Here is a 27,143-nt window from a genome sequence, read left to right on the forward strand (position 1 = left end):
GATTGGGACGGGTATTAGACGAGTTGAAGAAAATATTCGCTTTTTTTGCTGTTACATTTTCCTGGCATATTTGATTTGCATGAAATTTATTCTACAGGAGTTGAATCTTCTCCTCCTCTGCCCGAATTAAGAAAATCTTTCTGACCCAATTTTCAGGAGATTCACACAACTGTCACCCATCTACAGAGGCAAATGAGCCTGAATAGGTGGGTTCGGATATGTGATATTGATGCGTGCAGATAAACCCCCAGGACCACCACTTATCAGCAAAGTAAACATGTAGCAGCATTCTCTGCAGCAAGAAAGTGCGGCTGAGCTACAAACCTGGATGCAGGACACATTTAAAAGTTTGAGCAAACAGGCCTGAACAAAAATATGTAAAAACTCCATAAATGTAAACTGGTACAGAAAAATCTTCATAATAAAAAAAAAAAACAACGTCTTCAAAGTGTACATTAACAAACTCATCAAGGTGTATTCATGTCAAAAAGAGTATTCTAGCTGTAAGCAATAAAATAAAGCACACATACCAGATCAGAAGTCTAATTAATATTTTCATTTTACCAGTTTAATGCCACAGCTGTGAAAGGATACTACAACAGAACCAAAATTGAATATATACAAATAATTGTTGCAGTGATGGACGCTGCATGACGTGCCCGCAGAACCTGTAAAGAAAAATGTGAGATTTCACCACTACCTCTAAGGCCTGTTTCACACTTCCGTTTTTGTGTCCGCCAAACGGATCCGTTTCCGTTTTTTTGACGGAAACTGATGCAAACGGATCCGTTTTTTAAAAACGGATCCGTTTTTTTGACGGATCCGCGGTAACCGTAATGGAAGTCTATGGGACAAAAAAACCGGATCCTGCAAAAAATGGCGGATCCGTTTTTTTTACGGAAAACAACGGATTTTGACGGATTTGAAAAAACGGAAGTGTGAAACAGGCCTTACATGCAAAATACTAGGCTTTTACAGAAAAACATGATACAATGTAAATGCGTTTGTTTTCTTCATATTGAATAAAGATCCAGCATATATCATGTAGACCTGAACAGTGATACACTGGAAGCTGCACAGTGGATTACCCGTGACCAACATGATTAGGATTCTAGTTTTCTGCTCTCGATCAGGAGATACGTTTTTGGTGCATTATGTCCATAGTAACGGACAATAACCTGGAAACGTGGATAGGACAGCCCAATAAGCAAGTTAATCTGCCCTTTGTAGTCCTCATATGCTCACACCCCAAATTAACCCCCTCTCTCTTCCATGTAGCTCATTCAGGGGTTGAACTCAGTTTCATGGCGAGCAAGTGCAGGAGGTAAAGTTGTTCCACAGGGTCCCTGGAAGTGAAACCTAAGCAGATAAAAAACACAAAAAGAAATCACTGGTTTTGTTTAGATGTACATAATCCAGGAAACGTGGGCAAATATATTTTACATATAAAATTTTATCGAAAGGAGGAGCCGGAGATGCTGTCAGGTAGGAGGAGGTTCATAGGGCTCCTGTCTAGAGACCACAGATTATTGACCTGATGCTGGACCAGGCGATCATCTCTAATATACTATAGATCATTTTCAATTGCAATATACAGTGCCATGTAAAGGTTTGGGCACCCTGGTCAAAATTACTGTTATTGTGAACAGTTAAGCAAGTTGAAGGTAAAATGATCTCTAAGAGGCCAAACGTTAAAGACGACACATTTCCTTTGTATTTTAGACAAAATATAAATAGTAATTTATTACATTTTATACATTACAAAAAGGAAAGTGGGCTGATGCAAAATTTGGTCCCCTGGTTGGTTAGTACCTAGTAGAACCCCCTTTTGAAAGTATCACAGCTTGTAAACACTTTTTGTAGCCAGACAAGAGTCTTAATTCCTGTTTGAGGAATTTTCATTCATTCTTCCTTGGAAAATTCTCTCCGTTCTGTGAGATTCCTGCATCATCTTGCATGCACTGCTATTTTGAGGTCTAGCCACAGATTTTCAATGATGATCAGATCAGGGGACTGTGAGGGCCATTTTAAAACTTTCAGCTTGCGCCTTTTGAGGTAGTCTATTGTGGATTTTGACGTGTTTAGGATCATTAACCCCTTAACGACCGCCGATACACTCAATTACCGCCGTGAAAAAGGCGTACTAAAACCACAGCGCCGTGAATTCACGGCGCTGTGGAGAAAGTACATAGCGCCCCGCCAGTGTCGGATTTTCTCCGGGGTCTCGGCTGCCAGAGGTAGCTGAGACCCCAGAGAACATGAATCGGTCGGTTTTTACCGACCCCGCTTTTGCGATCACCGTTATTAACCCTATAACGGCGACCGCAAAAAAAAGCCGCGATTCTGCATTAAATTTCTCTTTCCTCTGATGTGATCACACCTCTGTCACCGGAAATCTGCGGGCTATGTAAATGCTCTGTATCCGGTCCAATGGGTGGTGTTTCTTCTTCTTTTCTCCACCACATCCGTGGCAGACGTCCGCGATATTTTCAGGAATTAGAGTAGTTCTCCATATTTCGCGCGTGCGCAAAGCAATCTTGCCTTGCGCAGTATCCTTAGCCCAACTGCGGGTAAAGCCAAAAATCATTATTGCGCATGCGCCGTTACACTATGTCCCGGAAGTATTTCGCTGTGTTCCGGGACATAGTGCACTGGCACATGTGCAGTAATGATTTTCTGCTTTGCCCGCAGTTGGGCAAAGCATACTGCGCGTGCGCGAGGCAAGATTACTTTGCGCACGCGAGAAATATGGAGAACAACAACTCTAATTCCTGAAAATATCGTGGACGTCGACCACGGATGGGGTGGAGAAAAGAAGAAACACCGCCCATCGGACCGGACACAGGGCATTTACATTGTCACCGGAAATTTGCGGTGAGATTCCCTTTAATGGTTGGCGAGATGTTCTTTTCCTGAAATTCTGTGCCTTTTTTCTCTACACATACCTTTTGAACATAGTGACCAAAGAGTTCTATTTTAGCCTCATTGGTCCACAGAATTTGTTTCCAAAATGCATCAGGCTTGTTTAGATGTTCTCTTGCATACTTCTGTCTCTGATTTTTATGGTGAGGACACAAGAGAGGTTTTCTTCTGATGACTCGTCCACGAAGGCCATATTTGTAAAGGTGTCTCTGAACAGCAGACCAATGCAGCACAACTCCAGAGTTTGCTAAATTACCCGGCCTTAATGATGATGCAGCCTCTGTGGCCTTTCAGAAAAGGTGTGTATATACTGACAGACCATGTGACACTTAGATTGCACACAGGTTGGCTTTCTTTCACTAAGCATGTGACTTCTGAAGGTAATTGCTTGCACCAGAATTTAGGGGCTTCATCGCAAAAAGAGGTGAATATATACGCTCATGCCAATTTTTACTTATTTGATACTATTATGAATTCAATTTATGCCTATTTTTTTTCATTTCACCAACTAAAGATTATTTAGTGCTGATACATCACACGCAAGTCAAATTATAAAGATATTTAAACAAAGGTTGTAATGTAAAAATGGGTAAAAAGCCAAGGGGGTTGAATACTTTTGCAAGCCACTGTAACAGTGAGATACCACAATGGTCAGTATTGGTCCCTTATATATTTAATAGTAGATGCCTTTATTGAAATACATAAATATTATAGGTATTATATTCTGTGTGCCAGGCCTCAATCTTCCATTGCTCCATTGTCCAGTAGTGATGCTTGCATGTAGGTGCGTTTGGCAATAGACAGGGATCAGCATGGACACTTTGACCAGCCTGCACATACGCAGTTCTGTACACAGCAAGCTGTGATGCACTGCATGTTCGGGCAACTTTCTATTAGACCTAGCATTTTTTTTTGTAGCAATTTGTGCTATAAGTTCTTCTGCGGGACTGGACCAGAACCAGATGGGCCATCATTCACTCCCAAAGACATTAAAAGGTTCTGGCTGCTCATGAGTCCATCATGGATTCGTTGGACCACTTTTGGTAGATACTAACCACTGCATACCAGGAACACCTCAGAAGACCAGCTTTTTTTGGAGATGATCTAACCATCACAATTTGACTCTTCGATCCTTGAGTTTACCCATTTTTCCTCTATTGAACACACAGTATGAACCAACAGTTCAGTTCTTTTCCTGCCCCATAAATAGCATATAAAGCTTGGAACCTTCTCTTTGAAATTCAATGCAAACATTACTTACTTGAAGCCCATAGTCGCTGGGGTGCTTTCCATGTTGAATTCAGCTACGGGCACCCCTCTTGCAGCCACCTGTGGTGCAAACATGGCAGCAGGATAGACGACAGAAGAAGTTCCAACCTGCACAGCAGGACAGTAGGTCAGACAGCCACATTTTTAAGGCGTTTTAATAACTATGTGGTAGACTTATTCATCTGGAAGAGGCAGATAATACCAAATGCCTGAATTGTCTTCTGGTTCCTTTTTCAATTGCAGTAATAAATAACATACAAATGATTGATGCATATGGAGAGAGTCATTTCATATACTCGTTACCTTTGCAGTTCTGGTATACAAAGTACATGTACATTGCAACATGTTTTTATTATGGTGCTGTATTTACCAGATTTACCTACTTACCACTAAGCATAAGTCACAAATTTCCAATTCTTTTTCCACCTCTCCTAGGAGATTGGAGTCCAAAGTCTCTCCAAACCACACCACATTTGGTCGTAAGAGGCCATTGCAGTCCTTTTCTTCACAACTGCACACAGATGAAAACTTTCATTAAATTATAGGTCACTTACCTCCATTATCCTGCTTGGAAGTTGCAAGGTAGAAAATGCACACACATGGAAGATTCAGGCATTCAAAAGGGGTTTCTACTTTTGGAGACGTGAACCCCAAACGTGTAGCTGGACCTGGGGAGGGCAATTACTGTCCGATTTTGTTGCATCACACCTGTTCTGTCATTTGGGAATCATTTTTTAAATCCTAAAATTTTACAGCATACATTTACTTTATATGTCTTTATTTCCCCTTTAAGAAAGACACATTGCATTAAAAAATGACAATGTGGTATCCAGATGGATCCAGCAAGTGTCAGAACGTCAGGTTAACTTCAGCTAACAGAGCATGCAACTAACTTTAGGAAAGTGACAAATAAAAAGGGTTTTAATTTACGGTACATAACACATTATAAAACTAAAATCTCTGACACCATACATTACACACATACTATCCAACGTAAATATTAATTTGTAGTAAGATCGTACATGTAATTCTTTGTAAGGCTGTGGACACCTTTAAAATAAATAAAAAAAAATTCTAACACATAATTGGTTACCTTCCACTAATGGTCAGGCTGTAAGTTCAGCTACTTTTCCGACCCAGACATGCAGAATACCATCTGCTTCTAGTTTTGGCTCTTGTGGCCAGATCCATCCCAGTAATACATGTTGGTGTAAAGTCTCGTGCAACTGCCATCACAGGGCTTTACTCCTATGGAGCGGGCTTGGACAGTCACCACTTATCTGTACAGACACTGATCTCACCCACCTACAGATTCTGCCATGAGTTCTACCTCCTCTACGCTGATCGTATTGGGAGCCCTACCTTCCCCTGCAGACTTTGGGTGTCCTCTTTCCTCAATACAGAATTTGCAGGGGGAGGTAGGGATTACTGTTTCTTCCCTGCTCATATCTCCAGAAGAGAATGCCAGCAGCCAGCATTGTGCCACCAGATCCTTGTCAGAAACAGCAGCAGAACACCAGCTACATGAAGCAGTTGCACAGTTGCTAGAGAGCAAAATGGTAGCAAATCTTTTACGAAGACTATGTAGAGAAATTAATTCTGGAATTATAAAAAAAAAAAAGGGTGCAAATTTATTCAAAGCCTTTAAAGGAGATCAAACCAGTTTTCTTCAGCTCCACATGCTCAATTGCATTTCCTAAGATATGAGAGTTTACTCTTACTAATAAAGTGGTTCATATAGTTGGAGGAAGCACCAAAAAACCGCACAAGACCAGAGACTGCAGAAACATTACGTCACAGAAGTCCTCACCGTGGTAGATCCTCTACTGGAATAGCAGCATCTTCTACATCAGGATCAGGAGCTCTAATTAAAGTGAAAAAAAAAAAAAATATGTGTGGCCATTAATGGCCAAAGACAGGACAATCTAGATGGTCAATGCTTTTATACTGGAGACCACAGGCATCCAGACCAAGCAGGTGATCAACATACTGCATAATAATAAATTACCCCAAGACAACAATGAATACAGAAATAGCCAATGTAAATGTGCAAAGTTACCCCTTTCCTTCGAGGGAGGAGCAGACAGGACTCTTGTAGTTTTCTTTCACACTGCCGCAAGTGTTACATTGGGTCCTAAACAAGCTACCTGGAAGAAATCACATATCTTTAATAAGAATTGCTTGCAATTACACCAAGCTTAATGTATACTATAACAAGTGATTAAAATACTGTGCACCAAGAATATCAGAAATATCAGGAACACTTCACTACAGTGGTGCGCAGTGCATGACAGCAAGTCCCAGCATGCCATGTAATTTGCACAGTCCTATTATACTGGAAAACTTGCATCTCTTTAAACTCAGATTTTCTCATTGTTTTGACATAAGATCAAATATCTTTTGCGTACAGGTTAGGGGTAGTTGATATGAGTGTTTATGTGATAAAGAGCCATCCTACCATGAATTTCATACAGATTGCGCGTTCCTGCCTTGCGATGCAACTCATCAATATTCTGCGTTATCACCACTACTTTCCTTCCCTGTTTGCTGAGCCGAGATTCACATTCTGCGATGGCCAGGTGTGCTGGGTTGGGGCTTTTGGTAAGCATCACTTCTCTACGATAATGATAAAACTCCCATACACGAGATGGATTCCTGGCAAAAGCTTCCGGGGTCGCCAAGTGCTATAATAATGAAAAAAGTGGTTTTAGAGAAAAAAAAAAAATTTGACACAAATTACACCCCTCATTTTTGCTGAAATGAAAAACAGGAAGAACAAGTTATCCATTATAATTAGGGATTTTACAGTTGCGCTTATTCCGAAGCAGTACCAATATATCTGGGAGGAATAATGCAGCCCTCTGTTGACAACACTGGATCGCCGGACTCAGATCAAAAGTTGTCACCTACAACACTTATACAGCACTGTGTATTACAAAAAAACACCACTTGCATATTTGGTCACAATCATTCTTTTCAATGAGTGACATATTGGTTCATGGACATTCATATAGGGACTATAGATGAATGTCTATAGATGCTATAGGATTTTTACAGGATGAAAATGATGAAGTGGTAAGACAGGATGTTGAGAAGGCTGAACTTTTAAATTCCTATTTTGCATCTGTTTTCTCTCAGAAAGGAAATGTAACATCAACTGTTCTTCACTGTCCTATTAACGGAATAGAAGAATCCAGGATATCTATAAACAGAAAGATAGTGAGGAAACACTTAGCTAACCTAAATGAATTCAAGTCTCCAGGTCCAGATTAATTACACCCCAGAGTACTGAAGGAGAAAGCAGAAGAAATTTTTGAACCCCTCTCCATAATCTTTGAAAATTCTTGGAGAACCGGAGAAGTGCCAGAAGACTGGAGAAGAGCAAATGTTGTTCCTATCTTCAAAAAGGGAAAGAAGGTGGAACCAGGCAACTATAGGCCGGTGAGTCTGACTTCTATACCAGGAAAGATCTTTGAACAAATTATTAAACAACATGTATGTCAGTACCTGGATAAGAATGAAGTGATTAAACAGAGTCAGCATGGGTTTGTAACTAATAAGTCATGTCAGACTAACTTAATTTCCTTCTATGAAGGAATCACTAATTGGGTGGATCAAGGAAATGCTGTAGATATAGTATATCTTGACTTCAGCAAAGCATTTGACAAAGTCTCTCATACAATCCTTATTGAAAAAATGACTAAGTATGGAATGGACAAGGCAACTGTTAGGTGGATTCATAACTAGATTAGTGATCGGACCCAAAGAGTGGTTGGTCGTAAATTGCTGCACATCCAGTTGGAAGAATGTCTCAAGTGGGGTACCACAGGGCTCTGTCCTGGGCCCTGTATTGTTCAACATCTTTATCAACAATTTAGATGAAGGAATTGAGGGTAAACTGATTAAATTTGCTGATGACACAAAGCTAGGAGGGATAGCTAATACTAGAGAAGAGAGAGAGAGAGGATTCAAAAAGATATAAATAAACTGGAGAAGTGGGCAGCAACTAACAAAATGGTTTTTAACAGGGAGAAATGCAAAGTACTACATCTGGGCAATAAAAATGAAAAAAGCATATACAGAATGGGAGGAATAGGGCTAAGTGACAGCACATGTGAAAAAGACTTGGGTATACTAATAGATCACAGACTGAATATGAGTCAACAGTGTGATGCAGCAGCAAAAAAGGCAAATGCAATTCTAGGATGTATTAACAGAAGCATACAGTCTAAATCACGTGAAGTCATTATTTCCCTCTACTCCTCTTTGGTCAGACCTCATCTGGAATATTGTGTCCAGTTTTGGGCACCACATTTTAAAAAAGACAACAAACTGGAGCAAGTTCAGAAAAGAGCGACCAGAATGGTGACCGGTCTGCAAACCCTGTCTTATGAGGAAAGGTTGCAGGATTTGGGAATGTTTAGTTTGCAAAAGAGAAGACTGAGAGGAGACTTAATAGCTGTCTACAAATATCTAAAGGGCTGTCACATTGTAGAAAGATCAACTTTATTCTCATTTGCACAAGGAAAGACTAGAAGCAATGGGATGACACTGAATGGGAGGAGACACAGATTAGATATTAGAAAAAACTTTTTGACAGTTAGAGTGATCAATGAGTGGAACAGGCTGCCACGAGAAGTGGTGAGTTCTCCTTCAATGGAAGTCTTCAAACAGAGGCTGGACAGACACCTGACTGGGATGATTTAGCGAATCCTGCTTTGAGCAGGGGGTTGGACCAGATGGCCCAGGAGGTCCCTTCCAACTCTACGATTCTATGACCATTTGGTCTAACGATTGGTATTATTTTTTTTCTCTCCTGAGCCAAATTAGAGAATGACTATTGCAAATATATTGGAATTGCTTTTTCTACTAAAGCATTTTAATTTCTTAAAAAGAAATAAATAAATGTTTATACCTGTAGTTTTCACTTTTTATATATAAAGTTTTATTAAATATGTAAGTGTGGTGACCTTGTTGTGGCAAAGTGCTCAGTGCACCGCTCAATTACAATAACCCACACCTCACCTTATGTGGCTTTGAAGCGCTCCCTGTACTACATCCACAGACACGCACCAATGTGCCCTCATGCCTCTGGTCTTCATAGGACGCTCGCTACACACAGGATCACACAATAGTGGGAGTCTCATGCAGCCTGGCAATATGATGCACACTGACACTGTGTGCTCTCTGCTCCTGTAGTGTCAGAGTGTGCATTCATTTCAGGCAGTGCTTCAAAGCACTTTTCTTTTCTACCCAGATAATTCTGGTCTTTTCCATTAGGTCTATGACATCACGTCATTAAAAACTGTCTAATCTCTATGTAGAAAGAGGAGGTCAATTTTGCCTATATGACTCATAAGTCACTGCAAAAGTCAATGACGGGGAGGAGGGGAGTATCCGGGTAACGAGTTGGAAAGGGGAATGATATCTGCACGGACAAGAGACTTACAAAATAAGCAATTGTAAGTACACTGTGCTATATAATATGATGACTGCAATACATGAAGAGGATGAAAACTTAAGGGATGAGTGCTTCTTTAAGATGGGAATACATCTTAGAACAAGAAAATCCTTTCCACCAACCAAAGGTTTCTTGAGAAAAAAAAGTTTTCTTTAGATTCACCAAGTAATTCAAGAAGAAGAAAAAAAAAAAAAAAAGTCATTGTGGAAGAGCAGATAAAACAATTACATATTATTGGCAAGACACAGGTCTTCTTTCAACCTGCCCTTTATAAATACCAATCTTTTAGCCCCAAGCACTTTTGTAATTTGCTTACTTATAAAATCCCCTACCATTGTCCTTCTATCAGCGTCTTTACTTTAGTTCCTGTGACGTTTCATTTGAGTGCAGTCTGAAACAGAACGTCACAGGAGGATGGTCCTGAAGTCCCCTTCCCTACAGCTATCAACCACACTACCAATGATAATTAGTTTGAGGGCAGTGATAGATGTGGGGTGGTGCTGCAGTTTTTTTTAACCTTGCTTCTATCACTACACCCTCATGACATCTCATTTAAGGGTAGCATGGCATTAATAGAAGAAGGGACTATGGCGGTGGCCACTGTAGATGCGGGATGTGTGAACAGATGAAGTGGGCGGGCCACAGCCACTGAATTTGTGATCACCCATGAATCAAAACATCATCATGGTACGGCATTAGTGGTAGCTGACCACAGTGCCACTCCATTATGATGTCCCATTTTGGAGGGGAGGGGGTAGGTAGCTGCAGTAAGTGACCAAAGCACCACCCCTGAAGGGATAAGCAAATTCAGGGCCATTCTCCTGTGACGTTCCATTTGAGTTTCCCCTTAAACGAAGTGGCACAGGAAGTAAAAAAAAAAAAAAAGCAAGGTTTAGCTGTATAGGGAGAATGGTAGTGCATTTTATTAAAAAGAAGCTTGAAAAACTGGTTAGGGCTTAAAGATTTATAGAAGACATTATAGATATTAGACCACCACTTAAGAATGGATACCATAGTACAATTGCTGAAGAATAGTTTAGGAAGGTCATACCTGCGCTTGCCACTTCCTCCAGTATCCTCCAGCGCCTCTAAAAGTGGGGACTCCACTCTCAGCGCTGACACCTGCTCCTGTAATCACTGCTATATGCTTCGCCTTAGCAAAAGCTTCTCGAAATTCTGCTAAATCTGTTAAAAACGGAAAATAATGTTGTTAGTTTACATGCCTTTATACTTAACTACAGAGTGAATTATTCAGGTTATTTTTATTAAAAGTCAATACAGCTTCTGATTTAATATTTGACAAATTTGTTATACTTTAAAGAGAAAGAGGGGAATATTTCAGATTATTACATTCCAGGTAACCCAAGTAAAAATGGTAATAAACATTTTTATATAAAGTACCATGGGGCAGAAAAGTTGCCAAGATCTAAATCTGTGAGCATGCGCCACACTCGGCGGCCATTTTCCCGAAGGCCACCGCATCACAGCAACGAAGCTATGGCGGCCTCCGAGCTTTGACGAGATGCCGGCGGAGCCCCGCCACAACACAGAACCTCGCCAGTGCCGCACCACAGAGCACTGCCGCACCAGCCTGGGAAGGTAGGCTGTATCGGGACCGCCGCCACAGGATTTGTAAGTATATTCTGACCAAAGACGAACCTCCATTTTCCCCCAAAATTTTGGGAGAAAAAAGTGCGCCTTATGGTCCGAAACATACGGTAGTCAGCCACCAATTGTGCAAGTTCTCCCACTTAAAAGATGAGAGAGGCCTGAAAATGACATCATAGGTAGACCACAACAATGAGAGTCAAAATGAGAAAACAAATCCAGAAAATCACCTTGTCTGATTAAACAAGATTTACTTTGCAAATTATGGTGGAAAATAAGTATTTGGTCATTAACAAAAGTTCATCTCAATATTCTGTTCTATATCCTTTGCTGGTAATGACAGAGGTCAAACGGTTTCTGTAAGTCTTCACAAGGTTGGCACAAACACTGTTGATGGTATGTTGGCCCATTCCTCCATGTAGATCTCCTCTAGAGCAGTGATGTTTTCAGCCTGTCACTGGGCAACACGGACTTTCAAATCCCTCCAAAAGTTTTCTATGGGGTTGAAATCTGGAGACTGGCAAGGCCACTCCAGGACCTTCATATGCTTCTTACAAAACCACTCCTTCATTGCACTGGCGGTGTGCTTGGGATCATTATCATGCTGAAAGACCCACCCACATTTCATCTTCAATGCCCTTGCTGATGGAAGGAGGTTTGCACTCAAAATCTCACGATACATGGCCCCATTCATTCTTTCATGTACACGGATCAGTCGTCCTGGCCCCTTTGCAGAGAAACAGCCCCAAAGTATGATGTTGCCACCCCCATGCTTCACAGTAGGTATGGTGTTCTTTGGATGCAACTCAGCATTCTGCCTCCTCCAAACATGACGAGTTTTGTTTCTACCAAACAGTTCTACTTTGGTTTCATCAGACCATATGACATTCTCCCAATACCCTTCTGGATAATCCAAATGCTCTCTAGCAAACTTCAGCCGGGCCTGGACATGTACTGGCTTAAGCAGGGGGACATGTATGACACTGCAGGATCAGACTCCCTGGCGGCGTAGTGTGTTACTGATGGTAGCCTTTGTTACGGTGGTCCCAGCTCTATGCAGGTCATTCACTAGGTCCCCCGTGTGGTTCTGGGATTTTTACTCACCGTTATAGTGATCACTTTGACCCCACGGGGTGAGATCTTGCGTGGAGCCCTAGATCGAGGGAGATCATCAGTGGTCTTATATGTCTTCCATTTGCATATTATTGCTCCCACAGTTGATTTCATCACACCAAGCTGCTTGCCTATTGCAGATTCAGTCTTCCCAGCCTGGTGCAGGGCTACAATTTTGTTTCTGGCGCCCTCCTACAGCTCTTTGGTCCTCACCATAGTATCTTTGCCCAGACTATCTGCCACCTGCCAAGTCGTACAACCATGGTCCCTCCTCTGAAAAGCAGCTCACTGTCAATAGACTATGTGCTTACAGACTCTAGTGCGGACGGGGTTAGCTTTCTCCGTTCTGCTTCATGATACATCTAAAATCCCTGATTGTATCACAACTGCTGCACTCGGTAAACTAAGTGATACATCATTGGTATCATCGTCTATTTTCCTACATTAAGATGCTCTCAGATGAGGTAGCAAAAACCTGGCGACACATTCTCGGTGTGCAACTCTTAATGAATTTGGCACCTTCTACTCCAGCATGACTGGCATAGTGAGACCGTGTGCTATGCCAGACTTGATAGTGGAAACTGAAAGGAAAAGAGCGCAATAGGGTCTTATCTGAGAAAACCGAGAAGTAAAACAATGAATTATACTCACCCTATGTAGGAGAGTAACAGGCATAAAGGAACACGGTCAGCTTGCTGCACATCCAAATGACCACACTGTGGCCATAAATCTTCAGATTCACTAGTAGGATTTTTTATGGATTAAACGTGCGCTGCCAGACCATCACTCCTCACAAGTTGTGTGCTTAATACATTTATTTCCCAACGCGTTTCGAAGTTAAAAACCTCTTCTTCAGGGGATGACATGTCATCCCCTGAAGAGGTTTTTAACTTCGAAACGCGTTGGGAAATAAATGTATTAAGCACACAACTTGTGAGGAGTGATGGTCTGGCAGCGCACGTTTAATCCATAAAAAATCCTACTAGTGAATGCCAGACTTGATGAATCGGCCAATGTGTTTTCTGCAGCACTTTGAGACGTTGTGATATCCCAGTATTCACTATTAATAATCTGACCTATATTAACCATAAAGCTAATGCCGCAGATTCACCTCTGCTTATTTACTTGCAGAAAATCCTCCGCGTTTTACAGTGAAGAGATTTTTAAGAATCTCATGCAAATGTTTTGAAAAATACCCAGAGGATAAACTGACAATTGCTGTAGAGTCCACACACTCTGCCGCAAAACAAACTTACTTCGCATCTCTCATATCCTCCCTGTCTCACAACCCTAAACAGCTCTTCAACACTTTCAATTCTCTACTCCGTCCCACAGCACCTCCTTCCCCTCCTCTCTTTTCTGCTGAAGACTTTGCCTCCTTCTTTAAGCAGAAGATCGACACGATCAGACTAAACTTTGGCCCGCAGCCCCCAATGCCCCTCTTAGGCGCTCAGCCCTGTTCTCCAAAAGCCAGCTTCTCCACCATGACAGAAGATCAGCTCTCCACCCTTCTGTCAAGATCACACCTCACCACTTGTGCCCTCGACCCACTCCCGTCTCACCTCATCCCTAACTTGGCCACTGTCTTCATCCCATCTCTAACACACCTCTTCAACCTTTCAATTACAAATGGTGTCTTTCCCATCCTTCAAACATGCCTCAATCACACCCATCCTCAAAAAACCCTCCCTTGACCCATCCTCTGTGTCTAACTATCGCCCGATATCTCTTCTCCCTTACGCCTCAAAACTACTGGAACAGCATGTATATCTTGAACTGTCCTCCCACCGCTCCTCCTGTTCCCTCTTTGACCGGTTACAATCTGGCTTCCGACTGCATCACTCAACTGAAACTGCCATAACTGATGTCACTAACGACTTACTAACGGCCAAGAGAAAGCGACACTACTCTGTCCTCCTTCTCCTGGACATGTCCTCTGCCTTCAACACTGTAGACCATTCCCTCCTGCTACAGACTCATCTCTTGGCATCACAGACTTGGCCCTATCCTGGATCTCATCATACCTAACAGACCGAACATTTAGTGTCTCCCTCTCATACACCACCTCCTCACCTCGCCCCCTGTTTGTCGGTGTTCCTCAAGGTTCTGTCCTAGGACCCCTACTATTCTCCATCTACACCTTCGGCTTGGGACAGCTCATAGAATCCCACGGTTTGCAGTATCATCTCTAAACCGATGACACACAGATCTACCTATCTGGACCCAACCTCGCCTCCTCAATGACTGAAATCCCACAATGTCGGTCTGCTATCTCAGCCTTCTTCTCTGCTCGCTTTCTCAAACTGAACATGGACAAAACAGAATTCATCATCTTTCCCCCATCTCACTCTACCCCTCCACCAGACCTATCCATCAATGTCAATGGCTGCTCTCTTTCCCCAGTCCCGCACGCTCGGTGCCTTGGGGTGATCCTCGACTCTGCCCTCTCTTTCTAACCACATATCCAAGCCCTCGCCTCTTCCTGCCGCCTCAAATGCAAAAATATTTCCTGGATCCGCTCATTCCTCAACCACGAAACCACAAAAACACTAGTGCATGCTCTTATCTCCCGCCTCGACTACTGCAACCTCCTACTCTCTGGCTTCCCCTCTAGCACCGCTCCAGTCCATCCTACACTCTGCTGCCCGACTAATCCACCGGTCTCCTCGCTATTCCCCAGCCTCCCCCCTATGCCAGGCCCTTCACTGGCTTCCTATTGCCCAGAGGCTCCAATTCAAAACCCTAACCATGACATACAAAGCCATCCACAACCTGTCTCCTCCATACATCTGTGACATGGTCTCTAGGTGTCTAAGCGCAGGCAACCTTCGATCATCTAAAGATCTCCTTCTCTACTCCCCCCTTATCTCTTCTTCCCACAACCGCATACAAGACTTCTCCCGTGCTTCCCCCATACTCTGGAACTCTCTGCCGCAACACATCAGACTCTCACCATCAACGGAAACCTTCAAGAAGAACCTGAAGACCCACCTGTTCAGACAAGCCTACAGCCTGCAATGATCCTCGGTCTACTGAACCACCTCACGACCTGCTCTACCCTCTCCTACTGTATCCTCACCCATCCCTGTAGACTGTGAGCCCTCGAGGGCAGGGTCCCCTCTCCTTATGCACTTGTGTGTCCCTTGTCTTACACGTTTATTATACTTGTCTATATTTCCCCTTTTCACATGTAAAGCGCCGTGGAATAAATGGCGCTATATAAATGCATAATAATAATAATAATAATCTGAGATGTAAAATGTAAAGTGTGCGATACAAATTCACACCAAATCAGAAACTAAAGGGAATATGCATGAGGTTATTAGGCTATGTTCTCACGTTGTGGTTTTTTAAAGCAAATTTTAATCTGCGTTTAACAGTACCAGCAAAAGCTATGAGATTTTTTTTTTTCCCTAGCAGAATTGGAAAAGCAGCTAATCACTTTGTGTTTTTTTTTCACCCACAAAAAGCAATTAGTAAGTGAAAAAAATGCAGCATAAAGCACAGGTATCGGGTTTTGATGCGTTTTTGGTTCAAAAACCTCAGGAAGTTGCATGTTTTGTTTTTTGTTTTATGAACCTAATAAAAATGCAGCAAAAAATGCAACAAATATGCAGCAAAACCTGCTTTTTTGTAAGCAGGTTCTTTACTGCCAAGACCGCAGGTTTTGCCTGCAGAAAAAAAAAAAAAAAAAAACGCAGCAAAAACGCAACGTGTGAACATAGCCTTAATATCAGGTCGTGATACCCCAAAAAAAATCTGAGATGTGTTAAACCGGACTTACAGAGATACAGAAAATATTTTATTTTAAAGGTAGTGAATGTGGTTATGACTGATGGGGGGAGATTTCTTAACCAAATCAGATCCAATACAGAAACCACAAGGGGTTAAATAACTATAATAAAACACAGGAAATATTATAGGATACAATGGTGACAGAGGTGCAATTAATCTAAAATATCCAAAAGTCAATAGAATGAACTTACACATAAATTAGCACACAAGATGACATTACATTTAAGACAGATAGCACCGCTGTCCTACTTGGCACCATTAGATACTTACTAGAACTCGGACACGCCATATTCACATTCACACCCTGCAGCCGGGGTCCAGGTTTCAGCCCGCAATAGACCTGGGTCACCAGTCTTCGGGTGTGCAATGGAAGTAGAGTCATTAGGAGCAGCTAGGGCAGCTGAACTGCAAAGCATAAAGAAGAGTGCGTCAGTGAAGGGTTACAGGTGGAGGAGACAGCAGTGAAAATTATAGGGTATAAGATAGCTCTATTCCTACAGGGAAGGGCTAATGCGGGAGAATATGGTAGGAGGATCGAGTCTAGCACTTAATCTCACAACGTAGTATCAGGGATGGATGGCAGAGATGGACTCAGCATCTTACATCTGAGCCATGAGAAACGCGGGCTGTGAGTCAGGGGCGTGAGACGTGACTTTACAGACGTGCGCACCGACACTGCTACTCAGGATCTCGCTGACAGTGGGGCTCCCTTCTGACTATGAGGCGCATAGCACATTCTTGATTGACAGTGGGCGAGAAAGTTCAAGACAAAAGGAAGGTTTCTAGTAGAGACATCTTCTCTGGGAACGCAACGCCAAACTAATCTGAAAAGCCTAACTTCATAACTCCAGCTCTGTCACCAGCAGATTTATTCCACCACCTGTAGCAGATCAGAATGGAGAAACACTGGGCTAAACAGAAGAACTATGCCACATATGTATCCTCAAAAGGAAAAAGTGACAAAAATACACAAGTCTTGGACAAATGGGTCATATGCAGTTGGCTTTCCCTGTGCAGACCCCCTGCTGTGGAAACTGTATAAATATGCAGCGTCAAACCGGTAGCAGTTTCAGATTGCTGGAACTGTTGGGGCACGTGCCTATAAAGCGGATGGGATTTATAGACGTCTCATGCCCACTGTGTTTTTAATTATTCACTGCAGTGCGTATTGAAAATCCACAAAACGTCAATATTTGCCTTGCAGGTACGCAGAGAAAATCCACATGGACCAAAAAAAAAAAAACAAAAACAAACAAAAACCCAAATATGTGATTCTAATGCAAAAACGCATTAATATACACATGTAATTCGCATATGACTGCATCAAGAAAGTTTTTTCAAAGTCAAATACCAGAAGTATCAAACACAAAGCAGCTGTATTTAAAAACATAACATACAACAAAGACAAAGACTGAAAAACGCAGCAATAGAAACAAGAGAAAAAAACCCAATGAACAAAAAAAACGCAAGTAACCTAATGGGAGCAAAAATGTTACCAGAATTAAAAACTGATTAGAAACCAAGAGAAAAACACAGGAGTAAAAGGTCCATGATACTAAAATTATTGAAATTTATTATTATAATAGTTAAAATGACAATAGCAATAAGTACACAAATTACAATACAGTACAAAGATCAGGCAATCCTGGCTGAGGTCAGATAATAAGATTAGAGCAAATTTGCATAAAGTGCAGACAACATATGGGGAATAACAGGCTCACACCTCCTCACAATAGGGGTCATTATATAGATAATCAGAGGTGTGAAAAAGTGCTCAAGCAAAGGGCTTACCCATAATGGAGCTGCACAGGACCACAGACCGCCGCAACCAACGCGCGTTTCGCGCACTCTTTATCAAGGTGCGGTGCCTTTATCAAGAGGTCATGCGGTTTAAAACTACAAGTCTGCAGTCACTATGTGACTGCAGACGTGTGAATCCTCGCAATGAACACACTGTGCGCGGTGAGGATTCTCCGGTGTCAGCTCCAAGAACAGCAGTCACGTAACCGCAAGTACATGACATGCATCCTCCCGGCCAGATTCAGACTAGCCCATTTCCGGCATGCTTAATACACTTGCACTGAGCGTGGCCATGCCAGTCTTGTCAGATTGTGGCCGCCAGTATGCGTATATCGCTGGTCGGGATCGCTGGTACATCGCTAAGTGTCACAGTACCTTTAGTGTAGACACCAGTTATCATCCAGGAATCACTGATGCATCTGGTGCTTCCTGTCTTGTGTACGATGACACTACCGATTACTCCGGGCTAGTTAGGGCCCGATCACGCCTGGGGTTGGAGTTCTGTTCACTATAGGAATAGGAAAACAGAAACTCCAGAAACAGCAACAATAAACCCAATCAACTAGAATAGGGTCCTGTTTGGTTTCTGTTCAGGTGTCCAACCCCACTACTTGGTGTAACCTTGTGCACTGCTGCTATCAATCAAGGTCTCAGTGTAGCTGAAATTAGATCAAAATGCTTAGTGGTTATAGGAACATATAAATGTGCCCAGGTGGCCACCTAAATAGTGAGATGGGCAGAAGAGGCCGTGGTGAACGGCCACCTAAATAGGGAGATGGGCAGAAGAGGCCGGGGTAAACGGCCACCTAAATAGTGAGATGGGCAGAAGAGGCCGGGGTGAACGGCCACCTAAATAGTGAGATGGGCAGAAGAGGCCGGGGTGAACGGCCACCTAAATAGTGAGATGGGCAGAAGAGGCCGGGGTGAACGGCCACCTAAATAGTGAGATGGGCAGAAGAGGCCGGGGTGAACGGCCACCTAAATAGTGAGATGGGCAGAAGAGGCCGGGGTGAACGGCCACCTAAATAGTGAGATGGGCAGAAGAGACCGGGGTGAACGGCCACCTAAATAGTGAGATGGGCAGAAGAGACCGGGGTGAACGGCCACCTAAATAGTGAGATGGGCAGAAGAGACCGGGGTAAACGGCCACCTAAATAGTGAGATGGGCAGAAGAGGCCGGGGTGAACGGCCACCTAAATAGTGAGATGGGCAGAAGAGGCCGGGGTGAAAGGCCACCTAAATAGTGAGATGGGCAGAAGAGGCCGGGGTGAACGGCCACCTAAATAGTGAGATGGGCAGAAGAGGCCGGGGTGAACGGCCACCTAAATAGTGAGATGGGCAGAAGAGGCCGGGGTGAACGGCCACCTAAATAGTCAGAGGGGCAGAAGAGGCCGGGGTGAATGGCCACCATGCTGGACTTGTTAGGAAGCCGGATCCTATTCAGTGCACAGCCCGGTGTACAGCTGCCTGTATGGATGGTTATACTGGTGGTGCCTGTGTCCTCCACTAACACCACCAACCCTGTGATCAGCGCTCATCTTGGTCATTTAACACTTTAGTGCCAAGCGTCAATCTGCTCTGTAAGGCAGTGCAGGGCTTCAGTTAGGGGAACAGCAGGATCCCATTAGTGCTGCACCACTCCCTTGCGGCTGCCTATAAGGAGGACACGGAAGCAATGCCACCCTACACACAGAGGTGGGCAGGCACAGGACACAGTATGCAGAGCCCACCACACACCTGCCCTATAATCTACACCACGACCCTACAGCATAGTGACAACATCACACGGTGCAGGACTGGACGCTCAGAGGACACGTGTGTGCTGTCCCGTCACAAAAAGGAAGACGAGAGCCTATAATGAGGGAGCAGCCGCAGTATTCTGCAGCCAGTAACGGGAGTACTCCCCGGATATGGGAAGCCCCGTCCTACACGGTGACTGTTACCTGCCGGGCAGCCAGGCCTGCAGCAACTTCACTACCGAACTGTGACGCGCAGCCCACAGCGCCACCTGGTGCGGAACAAGAGCAGCGCAGCCAAATAATCCTCAGCAACAGTCACAGCCGATCCTCCTCCCAGTCGGTGTTCCTGAGGGGAAACTAGATCCGCCTCCAGTTTCCGGTATATTTAAAGGGAAACTTTAGATTTTCCTCCAATACCTGTTGTACTTAAAGGGAAAATCTAGATATTCCTCTATTATACAGTATGTCTAAAGGGAAACTCTAGATCTTCATCCAGTATATCTGAAGGGAAATTCTAGATCTTCCACCAGTATACCTAAAGAGAAACTCTAGATCTTCCTCCAGTATGCCTAAAGAGAAACTCAAATTTTTCCTCCAATATACCTAAAGAGAAACTCTAGATCTTCCTCCAGTATACCTAAAGAGAAACTCTAGATCTTCATCCAGTATACCTAAAGAGAAACTCTAGATCTTCCTCCAGTATACCTAAAGAAAAACTCTAGATCTTCCTCCAGTGTGCCTGAAAGGAAATTCTAGATCTTCCTCCAGTATGCCTAAAGAGAAACTCTAGATCTTCCTCCAGTGTGCCTGAAAGGAAATTCTAGATCTTCCTCCAGTGTGCCTGAAAGGAAATTCTAGATCTTCCTCCAGTATACCTAAAGGGAAACTCTAGATCTTCCTCCAGTATGCCTAAAGATAAACTCTAGATCTTCCTCCAGTATACCTAAAGCGAAACTCTAGATCTTGCACCAGTATACCTAAAGAGAAACTCTAAATCTTCCAGTGTGCCTGAAAGGAAATTCTAGATCTTCCACCAGTATGCCTAAATAGAAATTCTAGATCTTCCTCCAGTATGCCTGAAGGTAAACTCAAGATCTTCCTCCAGTATACCCAAAGAGAAACTCTAGATCTTCCTCCAGTATACCTAAATAGAAATTCTAGATCTTCCTCCAGTATGCCTAAACAGAAACTCTAGATCTTCCTCTAGTATACCTGAAAGTAAACTCTAGATCTTCCTCCAGTATACCCAAAGAGAAACTCTAGATTTTTCTCCAGTATACCTAAAGGGAAACTGTAGATCTTCCTCCATTATACCTAAAGAGAAACTCTAGATCTTCCTCCAGTATACCTAAATAGAAATTCTAGATCTTCCTCCAGTATGCCTAAACAGAAACTCTAGATCTTCCTCTAGTATACCTGAAAGTAAACTCTAGATCTTCCTCCAGTATACCCAAAGAGAAACTCTAGATTTTTCTCCAGTATACCTAAAGGGAAACTGTAGATCTTCCTCCATTATACCTAAAGAGAAACTCTAGATCTTCCTCCAGTATACCTAAAGAAAAACTCTAGATCTTCCTCTAGTATACCTAAAGAGAAACTCCAGATCTTCTTCCAGTATGCCTAAAGAGAATTTCTAGATCTTCCAGTATGCCTAAAGAGAATTTCTAGATCTTCCGCCGATATACCTGAAGGAGAACTCTAGATCGTCCTCCAGTATTGAGTGAACTTAAAGGAAAACATTAGAAAGTAGAAAAAATTGATTCTGAATAAACAATAAGTAATTAATTAAATCAAAATAAGGCTTTTTTAAGGGGAAGTCCTAACCAAAAGTAAATGCAGTCCACCCATCCAACATCAGAGTCTGGGTGAATCGGCAAAAAATCCCAGATACCTCCAAAACCTTGTAGAAAGGCTTCTTAGAAGCTGTTATAGCTGGATTGTGGAGACCAACTCTATATCAATGACTATGCATTTACAATGGAAGATCATAACCGCTCCGACGTATGTAATGTGCAGGTGTCTCAATACTTTCGTCCATATAGTGTACTTGGATGGAAAAATAAAGAAGTTACGTCATTTTAAAAGAAGATATGGAAAATTGTGACATCAGGTTAACGATCTTCATCTCCATAAAGGACAATATAGGATTCAGTTCTATAATAACAGAATAGGTGATTAACATGAGATTAGTGGGGGTCTTACACCCATCCCCCTTAACACTCAGCTGGTACTGGATGTAAACAGTGTATAGAAAGAACAGCACTGCAGATCTGCTCTATTCAAACAATATAATCCGGCCTGCGGTACCAGCAGCAGCCACCAGTGTGACGGAGGGGCGCTCTTCAATTTCGTACACTATGTAAATCTGTCCTCTGGTGAAGCTGGAGCCGTGTGTCGGAACCCACTGATCTGATATTGATAATCTACCCTAAGGATCCTCAATATAATGGCTCACTCAAACCAGCGTATAACACAGCCGAGTGCTATCTGATGTTTTACCGGAGAGCACTTGGACCAATTGTTATTCTATAGGGCAGTGCAGATCTGCAATGTTTTTCTCATGGTGATTCGGAATGCTGCGAGTGGCTTTGGAATATAGATCACGAGTAGTGTTGAGCGATACCATCCGATATACAGAAATATCGGATCGGATTGGATCGGCCCGATACACAAAAAGTATCGGGTATCGCCGATTCTGATACCGGAAGTCCCATTCAAGTCAATGGGACAGAAATATCGGAATTAAATAAACCCTTTCTTTACTTGCACATCTAGTTCGGGAGGGGGGAAGAGTGTGGGCGGACACTGTGCGTGTCTGTGCGGGCCTGCCGGGGGTGTGTACGGGCCTGCCCTGGGCTTGTGCCAGCTGCCGGGGGTCTGGACGGGCCTGCCGTGGGCTTCTGCCGGGGGTCTGTACGGGCCTGCCGTGGGCTTGTGCCGGCTGCCGGGGGTCTGGACGGGCCTGCCGTGGGCTTCTGCCAGGGGTCTGTAGGGGCCTGACGGGGGGCTTGTGCCGGCTGCCGGGGGTCTGTACGGGCCTAACGGGGGCTTGTGCCGGCTGCCGGGGGTCTTGTGTGTGTGCAGGCATCGTCCGATGGGACTACAAGTCCTATCGGGCGATGCCTGCTACAATGACAGTGATTGACACATTAGCCAATGATGGGACAGTAGTTGTCCCATCATCCGGCTAATGTGTTGAATGTAAAAAAAAACATACATAGTACATACATACATACTACATATATACAACATTCCATACATACTACATACATACTACATATATACAACATACATACATACATACTACATACTACATAAATACTTCATATATGCTACATTCATACAACATACATACTTCATATATACTACATTCATGCAACATACATACATACTACATACTACATACATACTTCATATATACTACATTCATACAACATACATACTACATACTACATACATGCTACATATATACTACATTCATACAACATACATACTACATATATACTACATTCATACAGCATACATACATACATACTACATACATACTTCATATATGCTACATTCATACAACATACATACATACTACATACATACTTCATATATACTACATTCATACAACATACATACTACATATATACTACATTCATACAACATACATACTACATACTAATATATACAAAATTCATACAACATACATACTACATACATACTGCATATATACAACATACATACATACATACTACATACATACTTCATATATACTACATTCATACTACATACTACATACATACTTCATATATACTACATTCATACAACATACATACTACATACATACTAATATATACAAAATTCATACAACATACATACATACTACATATATACTACATTCATACAGCATACATACATACATACTACATATATACAAAATTCATACAACATACATACTACATACATACTACATATATACTACATTCATACATACTACATATATACTACATTCATACAGCATACATACTACATAGTACATACATAGTACATGTATAAAAAATTCATACAACATACATACTACATATATACTTCATATATACTACATTCATACAACATACATACATACTACATTCATACAGCATACATACATACTACATACATACTACATATATACAAAATTCATACAACATACATACATACTACATACATACTTCATATATACTACATTCATACAACATACATACTACATATATACTACATTCATACAACATACATACATACTACATTCTACATACATATATACTACATTCATGCAACATACATACATGCTACATACTTACTACATACATACAACATACATACAACATGCTACAGACATACAACATACATACATACTACATACAATACATTCATACAATACATACATATAGACATACAGTACATATAACATAGAGTACATACTCACGAATACTTGTCACTTTTCTCCCCGAAGCCAGTGTCATCTGTGGAAAAATATGAAAATAACAAACAACCTATATACTCCCTGATCCGCAGAAATCCACGAGTGTCCCAAGCCGATCTCCCGTGGAGAACAGCAGCATCAGCTGATGCGACCGCTCTCTACGGGGCTCCAGGAATCCAATGACGGGAGGTAGGTATCCTTCCGCACTGTATTCCTCCGCCACTGTAAAAAAAAAAATAGTCCCATCGGACGATGCCTGCACACAAGACCCCCAGCAGGCCCGCACAGACCCCCGGCAGCCGGCACAGGCCCCCGGCAGGCCCGTACAGACCCCCGGCAGCCGGCACAAGCCCCCAGCAGGCCCGTACAGACCCCCGGCAGCCGGTACAGACCCCCGGCAGCCGGCACAAGCCCCCGGCAGGCCTGTACAGACCCCCGGCAGACGGTGCAGACCCCCGGCAGCCGGCACAAGCCCCCGGGAGGCCCGTACAGACCCCCGGCAGCCAGCACAAGCCCCCGGCAGGCCCGTACAGACCCCAGGCAGCCGGCACAAGCACCCGGCAGGCCCGTACAGACCCCCGGCTGTCGGCACAGACCACGCATCATGATGACATCATTTCAGCAGCCAATCACAGCCACAACAGTGGCTCATTGCATTATGGGGACTTCCGATTCCGGTATCCGATATTGAAAAAATATCGGTACTCGGTATCGGAATTACGATACAACGAATATCGGCCGATACACGATATTTCCAGTATCGGAATGCTCAACACTAATCACGAGCACACAGACATGTCTATGGGTGCGTGTGAAACATCGGACTGCACTTGGATGTCATCTGAGTGCAGTCTGACATCCGAGGACTCAGAAAATGGAGATGTAGAAATTAAGTTCTCACTCTTCTTCACATATGTGATACAATTTTATTAAACACCATTAGCATGGACCATAAAAAATTTGACATTTATTCATTTTTATATTTAAGGGGAACCTGTCAGAAGGATTGTGCACAGTAACCTACAAACAGTATCAGGTCAGCGCCGTTATACTGAGTAGGCCGGCGTCACACTAGCGAGAAAAACGGACGAGTGCTATGCAATAAAAAAATCGCATTGCACTCGTCCCAATGTTAATCTATGGGGCAGCTCCCATCATCCGATTTTTTCTCGCCCGTTTTAAACGGGCTGAGAAAATCGTAGCATGCTGCGATTGTCAGCGTATTATGCCCGTAATACGCCAATGCAAGTCTATGGGGGTGAGAAAACTAAAGATTACACACGGATCAGACGTGTGATTTGCGAGAAATACACACCGGTGTCTTTTAACAAAATCCGGCAATTCAGTGCAAGATACAGTAAAAATCACACTGACAAGTTTAATAAAGAAATGAAAGAATAGATATATACAGTTGTGGCCAAAAGTATTGACACCCCTTCAATTCTGTCAGATAATACTCAGTTTCTTCCTGAAAATGATTGCAAACACAAATTCTTTGGTATTATTATCTTCATTTAATTTGTCTTAAATGAAAAAACACAAAAAGAATTGTCCTAAAGCCAAATTGGATATAATTCCACATCAAGCATAAAAAAGAGGGTGGACAAAAGTATTGGCACTGTTCGAAAAATCATGTGATGCTTCTCTAATTTGTGTAATTAACAGCACCTATAACTTACCTGTGGCACCTAACAGGTGTTGGCAATAACTAAATCACACTTGCAGCCAATTGACATGGATTAAAGTTGACTCAACATCTGTCCTGTGTCCTTGTGTGTACCACATTGAGCATGGAGAAAAGAAAGAAGACCAAAGAACTGTCTGAGGACTTGAGAAACCAAATTGTGAGGAAGCATGAGCAATCTCAAGGCTACAAGTCCATCTCCAAAGACCTGAATGTTCCTGTAAATAGAAAAAGTGGCAAACAGCACTTACAGGATCAGGGGGATGCACGCTCAAAGTCCAATGACCCAGTCGGACAGCAGGAATCCCAATAAGAAGAAGAAGAGCAGCATCCAATCCAGGTGAGAATAGTATAAATTTATTCAGCCATGAAAAATGCAACGTTTCAACCACCAAGTGGTCTTTTTCAAGCGAAAGAAAAGAAAGAAGACCAAAGAACTGTCTGAGGACTTGAGAAACCAAATTGTGAGGAAGCATGAGCAATCTCAAGGCTACAAGTCCATCTCCAAAGACCTGAATGTTCCTGTGTCTACCGTGCGCAGTGTCATCAAGAAGTTTAAAGCCCATGGCACTCTGGCTAACCTCCCTAGATGTGGACGGAAAAGAAAAATTGACAAGAGATTTCAACACAAGATTGTGCGGATGTTGGATAAAGAACCTCGACTAATATCCAAACAAGTTCAAGCTGCCCTGCAGTCCGAGGGTACAACAGTGTCAACCCATACTATCTGTCGGCGTCTGAATTAAAAGGGACTGTATGGTAGGAGACCCAGGAAGACCCCACTTCTTACCCCGAGACATAAAAAAGCCAGGCTGGAGTTTGCCAAAACTTACCTGAAAAAGCCTAAAACGTTTTGGAAGAATGTTCTCTGGTCAGATGAGACAAAAGTAGAGCTTTTTGGGCAAAGGCATCAACATAGAGTTTACAGGAGAAAAAAAGAGGCATTCAAAGAAAAGAACACGGTCCCTACAGTCAAACATGGTGGAGGTTCCCTGATGTTTTGGGGTTGCTTTACTGCCTCTGGCACTGGACTGCTTGACCGTGTGCATGGCATTATGAAGTCTGAAGACTACCAACAAATTTTACAGCATAATGTAGGGCCCAGTGTGAGAAAGCTGGGTCTCCCTCAGAGGTCATGGGTCTTCCAGCATGACAATGACCCAAAACACACTTCAAAAAGCACTAGAAAATGGTTTGAGATAAAGCACTGGAGACTTCTAAGGTGGCCAGCAATGAGTCCAGACCTGAATCTCATAGAACACCTGTGGAGAGATCTAAAAATGGCAGTTTGGAGAAAGCACC

General features: G+C 42.8%; 1 protein-coding gene across 4 annotated transcripts; it reads right to left on the reverse strand.

The window, feature by feature from the left end:
• Positions 1–541: 541 nt before the first annotated feature.
• Positions 542–20,069, reverse strand: SIRT5 (sirtuin 5). 4 transcript variants are annotated; one of them, XM_073589959.1, is made up of 10 exons: positions 19,912–20,063; positions 18,344–18,476; positions 16,439–16,573; positions 10,704–10,837; positions 6,650–6,875; positions 6,251–6,338; positions 6,002–6,055; positions 4,579–4,702; positions 4,184–4,299; positions 542–1,359 (listed from the first exon to the last, which is right to left on the reverse strand). In XM_073589959.1, exons 3-10 carry the CDS (start codon positions 16,548–16,550, stop codon positions 1,284–1,286), a joined length of 930 nt encoding a protein of 309 aa, XP_073446060.1. In that variant the 5' UTR covers positions 16,551–16,573; positions 18,344–18,476; positions 19,912–20,063; the 3' UTR covers positions 542–1,283. The 4 variants fall into 4 exon arrangements, with proteins under 4 accessions (XP_073446060.1, XP_073446059.1, XP_073446058.1 ...); XM_073589958.1 differs by lacking the exon at positions 19,912–20,063 and adding an exon at positions 19,706–19,882; XM_073589957.1 differs by lacking the exon at positions 18,344–18,476 and having other exon boundaries at positions 19,912–20,069.
• Between the last annotated feature and the right edge of the window lie 7,074 nt (positions 20,070–27,143).

The sequence above is a fragment of the Dendrobates tinctorius genome, unplaced genomic scaffold (assembly GCF_039654945.1).
Source record: "Dendrobates tinctorius isolate UK_male_01 unplaced genomic scaffold, ASM3965494v1 ptg000115l, whole genome shotgun sequence".
In the NCBI taxonomy this organism is placed as follows: Eukaryota; Metazoa; Chordata; class Amphibia; order Anura; family Dendrobatidae; genus Dendrobates; species Dendrobates tinctorius.